Source organism: Microcaecilia unicolor, chromosome 5 (assembly GCF_901765095.1).
Source record: "Microcaecilia unicolor chromosome 5, aMicUni1.1, whole genome shotgun sequence".
Classification (NCBI taxonomy): Eukaryota; Metazoa; Chordata; class Amphibia; order Gymnophiona; family Siphonopidae; genus Microcaecilia; species Microcaecilia unicolor.
In genome coordinates this window covers 335,739,481-335,751,727 of record NC_044035.1, presented here as the reverse complement: position 1 = coordinate 335,751,727, position 12,247 = coordinate 335,739,481, and the positions used below count along the sequence as shown (strand labels likewise).

The following is a 12,247-nucleotide window of genomic DNA, read 5'->3' as shown; positions in this document are numbered from 1 at the left end:
GTACTGCATTGATCAGAGGTCTGTCTGTAATTGTGGGTTGTAAACAATAAATCAAAGTAAATCAAATAATGAATCAGTCCTTTTCTCTCCTTCTGCCCCTTTTGAGCCTCTCTGCCCCTCTCTGAGAGTTTTATCAGTGGTTTATCCTGTGCTATCACCAGCTGCCAGCCATGGCTATAAAGTGCCAAATGAGATAATGTTGTTCAGAAGCACTTAAATAGGGTGGTTCATGGAGTCTTTGGCAGCTGTTCCAGACAATGGACAGTCAACCCCCCCCCCCCCCCCCCCCAGTTATGGAAATGCATACACTACAAACAAAGTTAGATATACAATCAAACCATTTCTTGCCACCAGTGCTCATGTCCTTGCTTCTATTGGCCTTCCAGCCATCGCTTCGTAGGGTCCACGCTAAACCCCCTTAGGAGGAGCCTGCCTGTGGGTCAGGGAAATTTTGTAGAGCATACAGCATGCAAATAAAAAGATTTTGCATTTTTGTGGGGTGGTAGATTTCCCCCAGACCCAGGGCTTTTTTTAAGGGGGTATTTAGTACCGGCGCCTTTTCCATTGTCTGCTAAAATTGACCCATGGACCCCAAATTTTAATGAAAGAGCTCAGGCTCTATACACCAATTCTACCTTGTCATAGATTCTGTGACTGGTTGCAGGGGGCCTGGCTATTGTGGGGTGGGTCTCTCAGTGATCACCCCACCCCTGAAGAGTGGCCTAGCATTTGAGTACTGGCACCTTTTTTTGCTAGAAACAAACACACTGCCCAGATCTATCTAGACACCTGAAATGTGTTTTCACATGGCTAAAGGTCCTTTCTGTGACAAGTCTGGAGTGCCTATAGGCCATGTTGTACCACTCCTCAGCTGGGAGTAATAAACCAAGTTTTCTGCAGATATCCTCTGTCATCTATAGGGGAGAAGACAGAGGATATCAGTAAACCCCTAATTCTAGAAACCTTCATGCACAATGTTATGTTTAGCACGCAAAGTTGTGCGCACAAGTGAAAGAATAGTGTCGGTTGCACATATAATATAATAATTAGCGGCTAATTAGCATCAATGCCCAATTATTTACTATAATTGGTGTTAACTGGTGCTAATTGGCACTAATTAGCAGTTATGTGCATAGCTGTCAGTTGGCATTCTGAAAATTGCATATGCAAAATGCATAACATGGAACTGCAAGAGGAGCATGGACCTGGAAGGGGTATGCCTAGCACTCACACATGTGGGGTATAGAATACTTGCACTTATGTGCCTATTTGCCCACAGGTGTGAGCATTTACATCAGCCATCGAGTGAGCATAGGTGCTCATGCCTAAAGTTAGGCATGCACTGTGGACTTACACTGGTATTTTATAATGACAATTTTGCATTTAATTGCAGTTATAGACTTTGGGCCCAATACTTAGTCTCCTGTGGGCAGTGTGTTTGTTACCCGCTGGTGGCGTTAAACCCAGATATTCAATGCCAAGCCATATCCGGCAACCAGCATTGAATATCCAGGTTTATTTTAGCCACTAAAAAGTTAACCAGCTATGCCAATATTCACCGGTTAACTTTTTAGTGGTCAAGATAACCGGTTATCTCCCGCTGAATATCCACAGTTAGGTGCTTAAACCCTATTTAACCGGTTAAATAATTTTGAATATCGGGGGGGGGGGGGGGGGAGGTTGAGGTTGTGTTTAGTGTGCATCATCCCGGTGCCTAACTTTAGGCAACCTATAGAGAAGACCCCCAAGGGCAATGGTGGTGTGGCAGGTTCATAGACATTGGTGTGACTCATGTACTTGAACTTGGTTTACTAAAAACTAACCTATTCAATAAGGCATACCACAATGATCCATTTTAACTATCAAACAATGATACTCTACCAAAACCAGACAAAACAAAATCGAACTCTTTACAATTGACTGATTCATGAACTCTGTTACTAATGAACTTTAACATATTGCCACTTATTCGCCGAAATGAACTTCTGTATTCGATTGTCTAACTGACTCTATACATTACTTTATCAGTTATGAAGTTTAATGCAATACCACTTTGTATTTCTCGTCCCGGAAATAGCGATCGCCATTACGGCATAATGTAAGCCACATTGAGCCTGCAAATAGGTGGGAAAATGTGGGATACAAATGCAACAAATAAATAAATAAATAAATAAATAAACTGCAAAAGGAATGAGAAGTTTATCTGGCGAGAAAAGAGCAGTGATAAGATAGTGAATGTTGTCAGAGGTTCTTCCTTACCTGGATGTCATCCACTAGTGATCTGACACTTGTTCATACCATACTGAAACAGAAAGTATGTTGTTATGGCAATTCCAAGCTGGACTATTGTAATATAGTCTTCCTGGGCTGCAATAATTTCTTATTAAAAAAAGATCCAACCTTACAGAACACCACCATGAGACTTTTCTGTAATGACCGTCGTAGCAACCATTTCTCTCCACTCCTTAAATCTCATCATTGACTTCCTATAGAAAAATGTATTACCTTTAAAGTTCTTCTTGCTTTCAAAGCCCTCCATATTGGCCTACCACTTTATCTCTCATCCCTCACTATCCCTTCTCTTAACGATCATCGTCTCATTTTCCCAAACCTGAAACAAGCCACCCTAGAATCAACAAGATGTCAGGCATTGTTTTTTGCAGCACCATGGCTTTGGAACTACTTTCTCTCTCCCTGTAGAGCTGAAACATCCCTGAAAAATCTTAAGCCACTCCTTAAACCCTGGCTTCTCCAAGAAGCCTTCCCTGCTGCTTAATCTGATACTGCTCTCGGCTCTCTCACTGTGACTAACGATCTAAGACCTAGTCCCTGTTATCTTTTTATCTATTATTGTCTCGTTTTTGTTGTTTCTTTTGAATTTATTTATTTATTTATGTATTGGGATTTATTAACCACCTACATGAAGAGATATACCCAAGGTGGTAAATGAGTGATTATCTTTTCTTTCCTATCAACCAATGTAGCTTTTTTTTCTACATGTTCTATTCTATTACTTGCGTGTTCAGAGAGTGAAAGACGTTGTAGGTTCTCTACTGGCATAACTCCCTTTAGCTGACTTGATTGCAATGTGCAAGCATTCTATTGCCCAAACTGAGGGACAGTGAGCAAAGTCATAACATTTATCATGTTTTTTTTTTGTATATCTTCAGGAAAAGAAATGTTGATTAGTTCTCCTGAGAAAAGCACTCAGAAACAATGAAATGTTGGCTGACATAGTTCACTAACATATTCCTTGCCAAAGCCGCTCAGTGGCCAAAAAGGCAAGGACTGTGGTGACCTTCAAATGTATTAGCATGTATGTCTCCTAGTGGAAACCTGTAGTTCAACCTGTAATTTCTGGAATAGGTGAAGAATGTTCTTATGATATCTAAATCGGAGTAGACATTGCTCCTCCGACAAGTCCAACAAGTAGATCTCGAGCCTATATATGTGTTCTGCAGGGATTACCACCTCCTCCTCCTCCTCCTCAGTTGCCTCTGTACTCTCCCAGTCAGAGACCACATAAACCACTGATTTAGTACACATCCTAAATATGCTACTCAGCAGCAGTTCACCCAGAACCACAACCAACACACTCATACCTACCACCAATTCTCCAGCTATATCTCTATACATCCATACACCTCCACAACCCCTCAAACCCCCAGACACCCATCCATACACAGACCCAGTCATACATGCCCGGAGTGGACAGACACAAATAACAAATAGCAGACACACAGGCAAAGAACAAGGTAGACAGACAGGGAAGATAGAGACCAAATAGCAAAAAGACTGACAAGCAATGACCAAGAACTTGCAATCTTCTCACCAGCACGAATCACTGCTCCCACCACCAGTTCCCGATAGACAAGTAGGTCCAACCTTAGGCATCCTATAGCACTAGCGGTGGCAAATGTAGGTGTTAATATTGTTTACTGCCATTATAAAATATGCAGGACGGACATATTTCAGAAACGTGTTCCTGAAATTCCATCAGCACGCCCATTTTTAGATCGCACAAAATTATGTAAAACTCTTATACACATGTTCTCTTTCCTTTTAAAATTGCGTTGTGCATAAAACCCTTCTTGTATGCACATAATGGCCACTTTTATGCACCTATTCACTGCATAAACCTTTTAAAATTATCCTCTGTAAGCAGCACTATATTAAAAATCTGTTTTTCTTTTTGTTAGCGCACTCATCTGTTTTATTACTATATGTAAAAGAATGAGTGGTGTAGAACAGGTAAAAGGGAATCGATTTTTTAATCTTTCAAAAAGTACAAAGACTAGGGGACACTCAATGAAGTCATATGGTAATACTTTTAAAATGAATATAAGGGAATTCTTTTTTTACTCAACAAGGTTTTCCACTCATTGCCAGAGTATGTGATTGCAGCGGTTAGTGTATCTGGGTTTAAAAAAGGTTTGGACAAGTTCCAGGAGGAAAAGTCCATAATCTGCTATTGAGATGGACAGGGGGAAATCATTGCTTGCCCTGAAATTGGTAATATGGAGTGTTGCTAAGTTCCAGGAGGAAAAGTCCATAATCTGCTATTGAGATGGACAGGGGGAAATCATTGCTTGCCCTGAAATTGGTAATATGGAGTGTTGCTACTATTTGGGATTCCAGAATCTTGTTACTCTTTGGGATTCTGGAATCTTGGTACTCTTTGGGATTCTGCCAGGTACTTGTGACCTGGATTAGCCAGTGTTGGAATCAGGATACTGGGTTAGATGGACCATTGGTCTGACCCAGTATGGCTATTCTTATGATCTAGTAAATATTACCAGAACACATAACTAATAGTTATTGTCATTACAGTACAGATCAAGCTGCCTGCCTGATTGATGAACCTAAACAAAGTGGAAATTATAAATACCCAGATAAACTTCCAGGACAGACCTACGATGCAGATACACAATGCAAATGGCAATTTGGAGGAAAGGCAACACTATGCAACCTCACTTTTACCAAGGTATTGTACTTATTTCATGCTAAGATTAGACCATGCATTAAAAACACCTGCTCAAAGTATATGAACTATAACACTGTGACTCAAAGATTGTGCAGGTGTGTCAAGTCTTAATTTTACCACATGACTTGTTGTTTAAAACTATAGCAATTCCCCCTCTTTATCTTTTGTGGTTTGCTGATGAACAACTGGTATGTGTGCCACAGACAGATCAAGTTTATTTAGTTTTGATATACTGTTGATCAGAGAAGAAAAAAATTACTAAAATATAAAGTCATAATATCCAGTCCTCAAACTGACCCCAGAGCGTGAGGACTCACATCTAGCTGAAGAATGTTGACATTCATATACTTCTTGGAACAGATGTATTTCTAAACTGTTTTTGAGAAATGAATAAATGAAATGTCTTGTCTTATGTAACGAAGAAGTGTATTCTAAAATGTTGACCTGATCATGCTAAAGATAGCATACCTGATGGTGTCCATTCTGCCTATTTTTTAATGATGGTATTTTGTCATGAGATTTTGATGGCGCAATCTAAGCTGCAGTAAAAAGGGACCTGTGCTAGTGAAGGGGGGTCATTTTTGCTGCACGCTGCAGCCTTTTTTACCGCAGTGGGTAAAAATGCCTGAAAATACCATGTGGCCATGTGAGGGGGAGCACTTATCACCACCCATTAAGGTGGCGGTAAGGGCTTCGGTGCTAACCCAGCGGTAACTAATTACTGCTGGGTTAGCGCTGCGCTACAAAATAGCCATCTATTTTCCCATCGTGGCAAATGGCGCACACTGGAGCTGGAACTACCACCGGCGCCCGCATTGGACCAGAGGTAGTTCCAGATTAACGTGCTTAGGTAAGCCCACGTCGGGCTTGCCACTGCTTTATAAAAGGGTCCCCAAATTTCCTAGTGGGGATTTGTGTCATTTAAAAACATGCTAGAAAAAAAAGAACTAAGCTCATGATTTCGAATCTGATCCTTGCTGGTATAGGTAACCAATGTTCATTGTGGGATCAAATTTTTGGGCATAAGTTGATAGTTTGACAATTGTATTCTGATTAGTTGTAAGGGCCCTTTTTCTAAGCTGCATTAGGCACTAAAAATGGAGTATCATGGGGCACATTCAGGCGTCCTGTGGGAACTCCAAAATGTGTACGTGCTAACTGCACTAAAAAATATTTCAAATTTTTTGAGTGGGCATGTCATGGTTGGAGAGTGAGTATTCCTGCACTAACTGCATTACCACGCAGGGATACCATTTGAGCCCTTACTGCGTATAAGATGGGTGTCTGTAAGTGCTCATGCGGTAATTTTTTAAAATGACCACGCACTAATGGCAACATTAGTTAATGACTACTAAAAATTTGCCTTACAGATTAGGAAAAAGGACATAAATCTCTGGTTAATTAGCTTATTAAAGTGAGCCTCAATGGCCTGGGGAAAGTCATAGACCTTTACTAAAATACAACCCCTTTTGGGTTAACTCATTGGCTCGTTGTGATAGACTGCAAAAGCAACAGTGGGAATCAAATCCTACATGAGGAGGAAAAAACACTAAAGAAAAAAGCAGTCACACACAACCAAACAAACCTTAACATGCTCCAAAAAAATTATCTTAAAGCATCGTCATCAGTCATATCTCCATAATCTTACAAAAGCAACGCCCAAAGGAATCAAATGAGTGTCCCCTGTCCTAATCTGTAGGGCAAAATTATTTTTAGTAGTTGTTGATATTTTTTGCCTTTCCAATACAATTCTTGCTAACATTAGTGAATGGCCATTAATACAAAAATTAGAAAAATAGGTCATTTTACAGTTGTGCTAAAATTGTCCTTAGCATGTGGAAAAGACCCGTGTAAAGACTCGCTAAGGCTACTTTTTGCAACAGCTTACTAAAAGAACTCCTTAGTATCTTTGGTAGGGAGCCTGTATAAAAGAGCATTACAGTAATCTAAGTGAGTAAGAACTAAAGTAATAAATAAGGTCCATAATGCACCTTGTTGGACTAGGCCATGGACATAACAAATTAATTTTAATTTAAAACAAAATTTTTGTACCAGGAACGTTTCATGCTTTAAAACTTTAGCTCAGACCATGCTCTAAATTTTGCAACTCGATTATCTGATGGTGTTATTTTCCAATTGTAGGACATATGCAAATCCCTCTGGTGTCACAGAGTTGGTCATAGATGTGAGACAAAGTTCATGCCAGCTGCAGAAGGAACAGTTTGTGGCCTGAATATGGTAATCTGCATGTAAACATTTTGGGAGCTTTATAAAGCTAGAACTTTGAAAGCAAAATGTGTCTACTTCTCCCCAAAACTGATATTCTATAGAAGTTAGACCTTAGTGCCAAAGTTAGTCACCTAGATCAGCATATTGAACGGTAATTCTGTAATGGCATCTGGGCACCAAGATTCTGTTGTAAAATGCTAGTGTAAATCGGCATCTACATGTCTAGGATTAGGCGCATCGACTTACACCATATCTATAGCAAGCTTAAATGCACTCGCCTACATGAACACTTTAGCACATAACTTACAATATTCTGTAAGTTATGCAAATAAATAGAAGCCCCGCCTATGGCCCACCCATATCCCACCCATATGTATCCCTTCTTGTATTTGCACACTAAACAAGTTGTGTGTGTTATCTGCCAGATTCTAAATATTGCGCCTTAATTTCCGTGTGGAAATTGAAGCTTATTCTATAACAATGCACGTAACTTAATTGGTAAACTAGCTAATCAGTGAGGTGAATTGGATGTTAACAAGCAATTATCAGCATTAATTGGCATTAAGATTTACGTACAGAACTCGGTAAGCATATTTTGTAATGCGGTGCACGTAAATTCTAAGTCACATGAGTTGAATAGGGGATGTGGCCATGGGCGAGGCATGGGTGTTTCTAAAACCTATGCCCATTGTTATAGAATACACCCACTTTTCACCTAATTTATGCATCAGGTTTTATGCCAAGTAAAAAACATGGTGTAAATAGCCGTGACTAAATTTGGTTGCATGGAGAGGTGCTCGGCGTATTCTACATACTGCATGGAAAGTTAAACCTATTCTATAAAATTTAGGCGTACTTTAGAGAATACGCCTAGGTGTATTTTTTTCTGTGCAGATGTTTCATAGTAACATAGTAGATGACGGCAGAAAAAGACCTGCATGGTCCATCCAGTCTGCCCAAGACAAACTCATATGTGTATACCTTACCTTGAATTTGTACCTGTCCTTTTCAGGGCACAGACCATATAAGTCTGCCCAGCAGTATTTCCCGCCTCCCAACCACCAGTCCCGCCTCCCATCACCGGCTCTGGTACAGACCGTATAAGTCTGCCCTCCCCTATCCTCGCCTCCCAACCACCACCCCCTCTTCCCCCCAACTGCTCCGCCACCCAATTTCAGCTAAGCTTCTGAGGATCCATTCCTTCTGCACAGGATTCCTCTATGCATATCCCACGCATGTTTGAACTCCGTTACCGTTTTCATCTCCACCACCTCCCGCGGGAGGGCATTCCAAGTGTCCACCACCCTCTCCGTTTCAGGCACCATATATATAGAATCTAGCCCTATATATTTAAATTTGTTTATTGAGGGTTTACATGATGCTATAGCGGTGAGAGGATCCGAGTCTGGCTAGCTCCGGGGCCCCAGTCCCATTATTGTATCTTAAAGTTCACAGTCCTTCACGTATTATTTCTATATTGATGTAGCTAGTTGCTAAAAGTGCATGGACAAATTTTTGCAATGTGGGAGTGGTGATAGGTCGAACAGAGCAGGAAAAAAAAACGTGAAAGTCTACGTCAATCTGACAGTAACACGGGCGTGTTCAGCAATAATGGCTAGCATGTGGGCGTTGCCTCGTGCAAACCCATTAGTGCATGAGCCCTTATTTTCTAGAAAATAGGTATAGTTAAGGGCTCAAGCACTAATAGCCACTAATGGAAACTTTAGTGCATGTACAATACCAATGTGCTTAGTGAATCAACAATTAACACCTATGTACTGGAGCATGTAGTGCAAAAGAGAGGAAACCTCATACGAACTGTGGTACTGCCTGGTGTTTGCAACCAGAAAATAATTAAGGCTTACAGTGAAAAAGTAATCACGGGTAAAAACCTCTCTACTGGGCACTTAGTAAATACGATAGTGGCAAAAATCATCTAACCACTCGTCCTGTCTCAATAATTTAGAAAGTGGCCAAATAGCCAACACATCTTATACTGTTTGTACTGCTGTGTAGCTTAGCTCCATTTGCTCCGCACTGCTGAGGTCCCGATGGACCCGTTTCGCTGCCGCTTTCTCAAGGGTCCTCAACACACAACCCGGCGAGCTGGGAGCTGCTGTAGCGAATCGACACGGAGTGGCTATTTGGCCACTTTCTAAATTATTGAGACAGGATGAGTGGTTAGATGATTTTTGCCACTATCGTATTTACTAAGTGCCCAGTAGAGAGGTTTTTACCCGTGATTACTTTTTCACTGTGAGCCTTAATTATTTTCTGGTTGCATACACCAGGCAGTGCCACAGTTCGTATGAGGTTTCCTTTCTTTTGCACTACACGCTCCAGTACATAGGTGTTAATTGTTGATTCAATAAGCACATTGGTATTGTACAGTCACATTGTGAATCAGGTCTATATTGGTATACTTTGAAATTTAGTGCATGGCCATTATTGCTGATATACTAAAATCGGCCATTTTACTCCCGTGTTAAAAGGTGATTTCAGCGGGCGGGAATCCCACATGCTAGTAATAGTGCAGGCCCCCTACTACTACTACTACTACTACTATTTAGCATTTCTATAGCGCTACAAGGCATACGCAGCGCTGCACAAACATAGAAGAAAGACAGTCCCTGCTCAAAGAGCTTACAATCTAATAGACAAAAAATAAATAAAGTAAGCAAATCAAATCAATTAATGTGAACGGGAAGGAAGAGAGGAGGGTAGGTGGAGGCGAGTGGTTACGAGTCAAAAGCAATGTTAAAGAGGTGGGCTTTCAGTCTAGATTTAAAGGTGGCCAAGGATGGGGCAAGACGTAGGGGCTCAGGAAGTTTATTCCAGGCGTAGGGTGCAGCGAGACAGAAGGCACGAAGTCTGGAGTTGGCAGTAGTGGAGAAGGGAACAGATAAGAAGGATTTATCCATGGAGCAGAGTGCACGGGAAGGGGTGTAGGGAAGGACGAGTGTGGAGAGATACTGGGGAGCAGCAGAGTGAGTACATTTATAGGTTAGTAGAAGAAGTTTGAACAGGATGCGAAAACGGATAGGGAGCCAGTGAAGGGTCTTGAGGAGAGGGGTAGTATGAGTAAAGCGACCCTGGCGGAAGATGAGACGGGCAGCAGAGTTTTGAACCGACTGGAGAGGGGAGAGGTGACTAAGTGGGAGGCCAGCAAGAAGCAGATTGCAGTAGTCTAGACGAGAGGTGACAAGGGTGTGGATGAGGGTTTTGGTAGAGTGCTCGGAAAGAAAGGGGCGGATTTTATGGATGTTGTAAAGAAAGAAACGACAGGTCTTGGCGGTCTGCTGGATATGAGCAGAGAAGGAGAGAGAAGAGTCAAAGATGACCCCAAGGTTTCGAGCTGAGGAGACAGGGAGAATGAGAGAGCCATCAACAGAAATAGAAAACGGGGGGAGCGGGGAGGTGGGTTTGGGGGGGGAAAATGAGAAGCTCGGTTTTGGTCATATTTAATTTCAGGTGGCGTTGAGACATCCAGGCAGCAATGTCAGACAAGCACGCTGAAACTTTGGTTTGGATGCAAGGTGAGATATCAGGGGTAGAAAGGTAGATTTGGGAATCATCAGCATAGAGATGGTAGGAAAAGCCATGGGATAAGATTAATGAACCAAGGGAAGAAGTGTAGATAGAAAAGAGGAGGGGACCAAGAACAGAACCCTGAGGTACGCCGACAGGCAGAGGGATAGAAGTAGAAGAGGATCCACCAGAGTGAACACTAAAGGTGCGGAGGGAGAGGTAGGAAGAGAACCAGGAAAGGACAGAGCCCTGGAATCCAAGTGAGGACAGGGTATCGAGAAGTATGCTGTGATCGACAGTGTCAAAAGCAGCGGAAAGATCAAGAAGAATGAGGATGGAATATTGACCTCTGGATTTAGCCAGTAATAGGTCATTGGAGACTTTAGTAAGCGCAGTTTCGGTTGAGTGGAGAGGGCGAAAACCAGATTGTAATGGGTCAAGAATAGCATGTGAGGAGAGAAAATCAAGGCAGCGGCGGTGAACAGCACGCTCAAGTAATTTGGAGAGAAAAGGAAGGAGGGAGATGGGTCGGTAATTAGAGGGACAAGTAGGGTCAAGTGAAGGCTTCTTAAGGAGAGGTGTGACCACAGCATGTTTAAAGGCAGCAGGGACAGTCGCAGTGGAAAGTGAGAGGTTGAGAATGTGACAGATAAAAGGAATAAGAGTAGGAGAGATGGCATTAAGAAGGTGGGTGGGAATGGGATCAGAGGAACAGGTGGTACATTTTGAGGAAAAAAGGAGAAGTGTAGTTTCCTCAATAGTAACTTCAGGAAAGGATGAAAGGGAATGAGGGGAAGGAGAGAGAGGGGAACGGACTAGTGGAGGGAGAGCTGGTGAGGTAGAGAAAGCAAGGTTTATCTTTTGAACCTTGTTGTGAAAGAATTCAGCAAGGGTCTGAGAAGATAATGAAGGGGGAGTTGGGGGAGGGGGCACCTTGAGGAGAGAGTTCAATGTGGTGAAGAGAAGTCGAGGATTAGAGCCAAGAGAGTTGGTCAGTTGGATATAATAATCCTGTTTGGCACGTAAAAGAGCAGATTGGAAGGAGGTCAGCATGAACTTAAAGTGTAAGAAATCAGCAAGGGCCCGAGATTTCCACCAGAGGCGTTCGGTGGAGCGGGTACAGGAACGTAGGTAGCAGATATTAGAAGTCAGCCAAGGTTGGGGTTTTGTACGCCTTACAGGGCGGGTCATCAAAGGTGCAAGAGTGTCTAAGGCAGAGGATAGAGTATTGTTGTAAGAAGAAACAGCCTCGTTGACAGACGTGGATGGTGCCACAGTAGAGAGGAGGTTTGAAACATGGGAAGATAGAGATGAAGGGTCAATATCGTGAAGATTCCTAGATAAATTAGATAGGATAGGACGGGACTGGGAGGGAGGAGATTTAAGTGTGAAGTTATAAGATGGTGATTAGAGGAGGGATGATCAGAGGCAAGGAAACTAGAAGGTGAACAGTTGGAGGAGAAGATGAGATCAAGACAGTGACCATTTTGATGAGTGGGGGAGGTG

At 42.1% G+C, this 12,247-nt stretch overlaps 1 protein-coding gene across 1 annotated transcript in view; it reads left to right on the top strand.

Moving 5' to 3' along the window:
• ADAMTS18 (ADAM metallopeptidase with thrombospondin type 1 motif 18) overlaps nt 1-12,247 on the top strand; it is a 103,481-nt gene that overhangs the window by 34,314 nt on the left and 56,920 nt on the right. Inside the window, 2 exon segments of the mRNA XM_030202636.1 lie at nt 4,831-4,984; nt 7,127-7,222. Coding sequence (XP_030058496.1) covers nt 4,831-4,984; nt 7,127-7,222 — 250 coding nt within the window.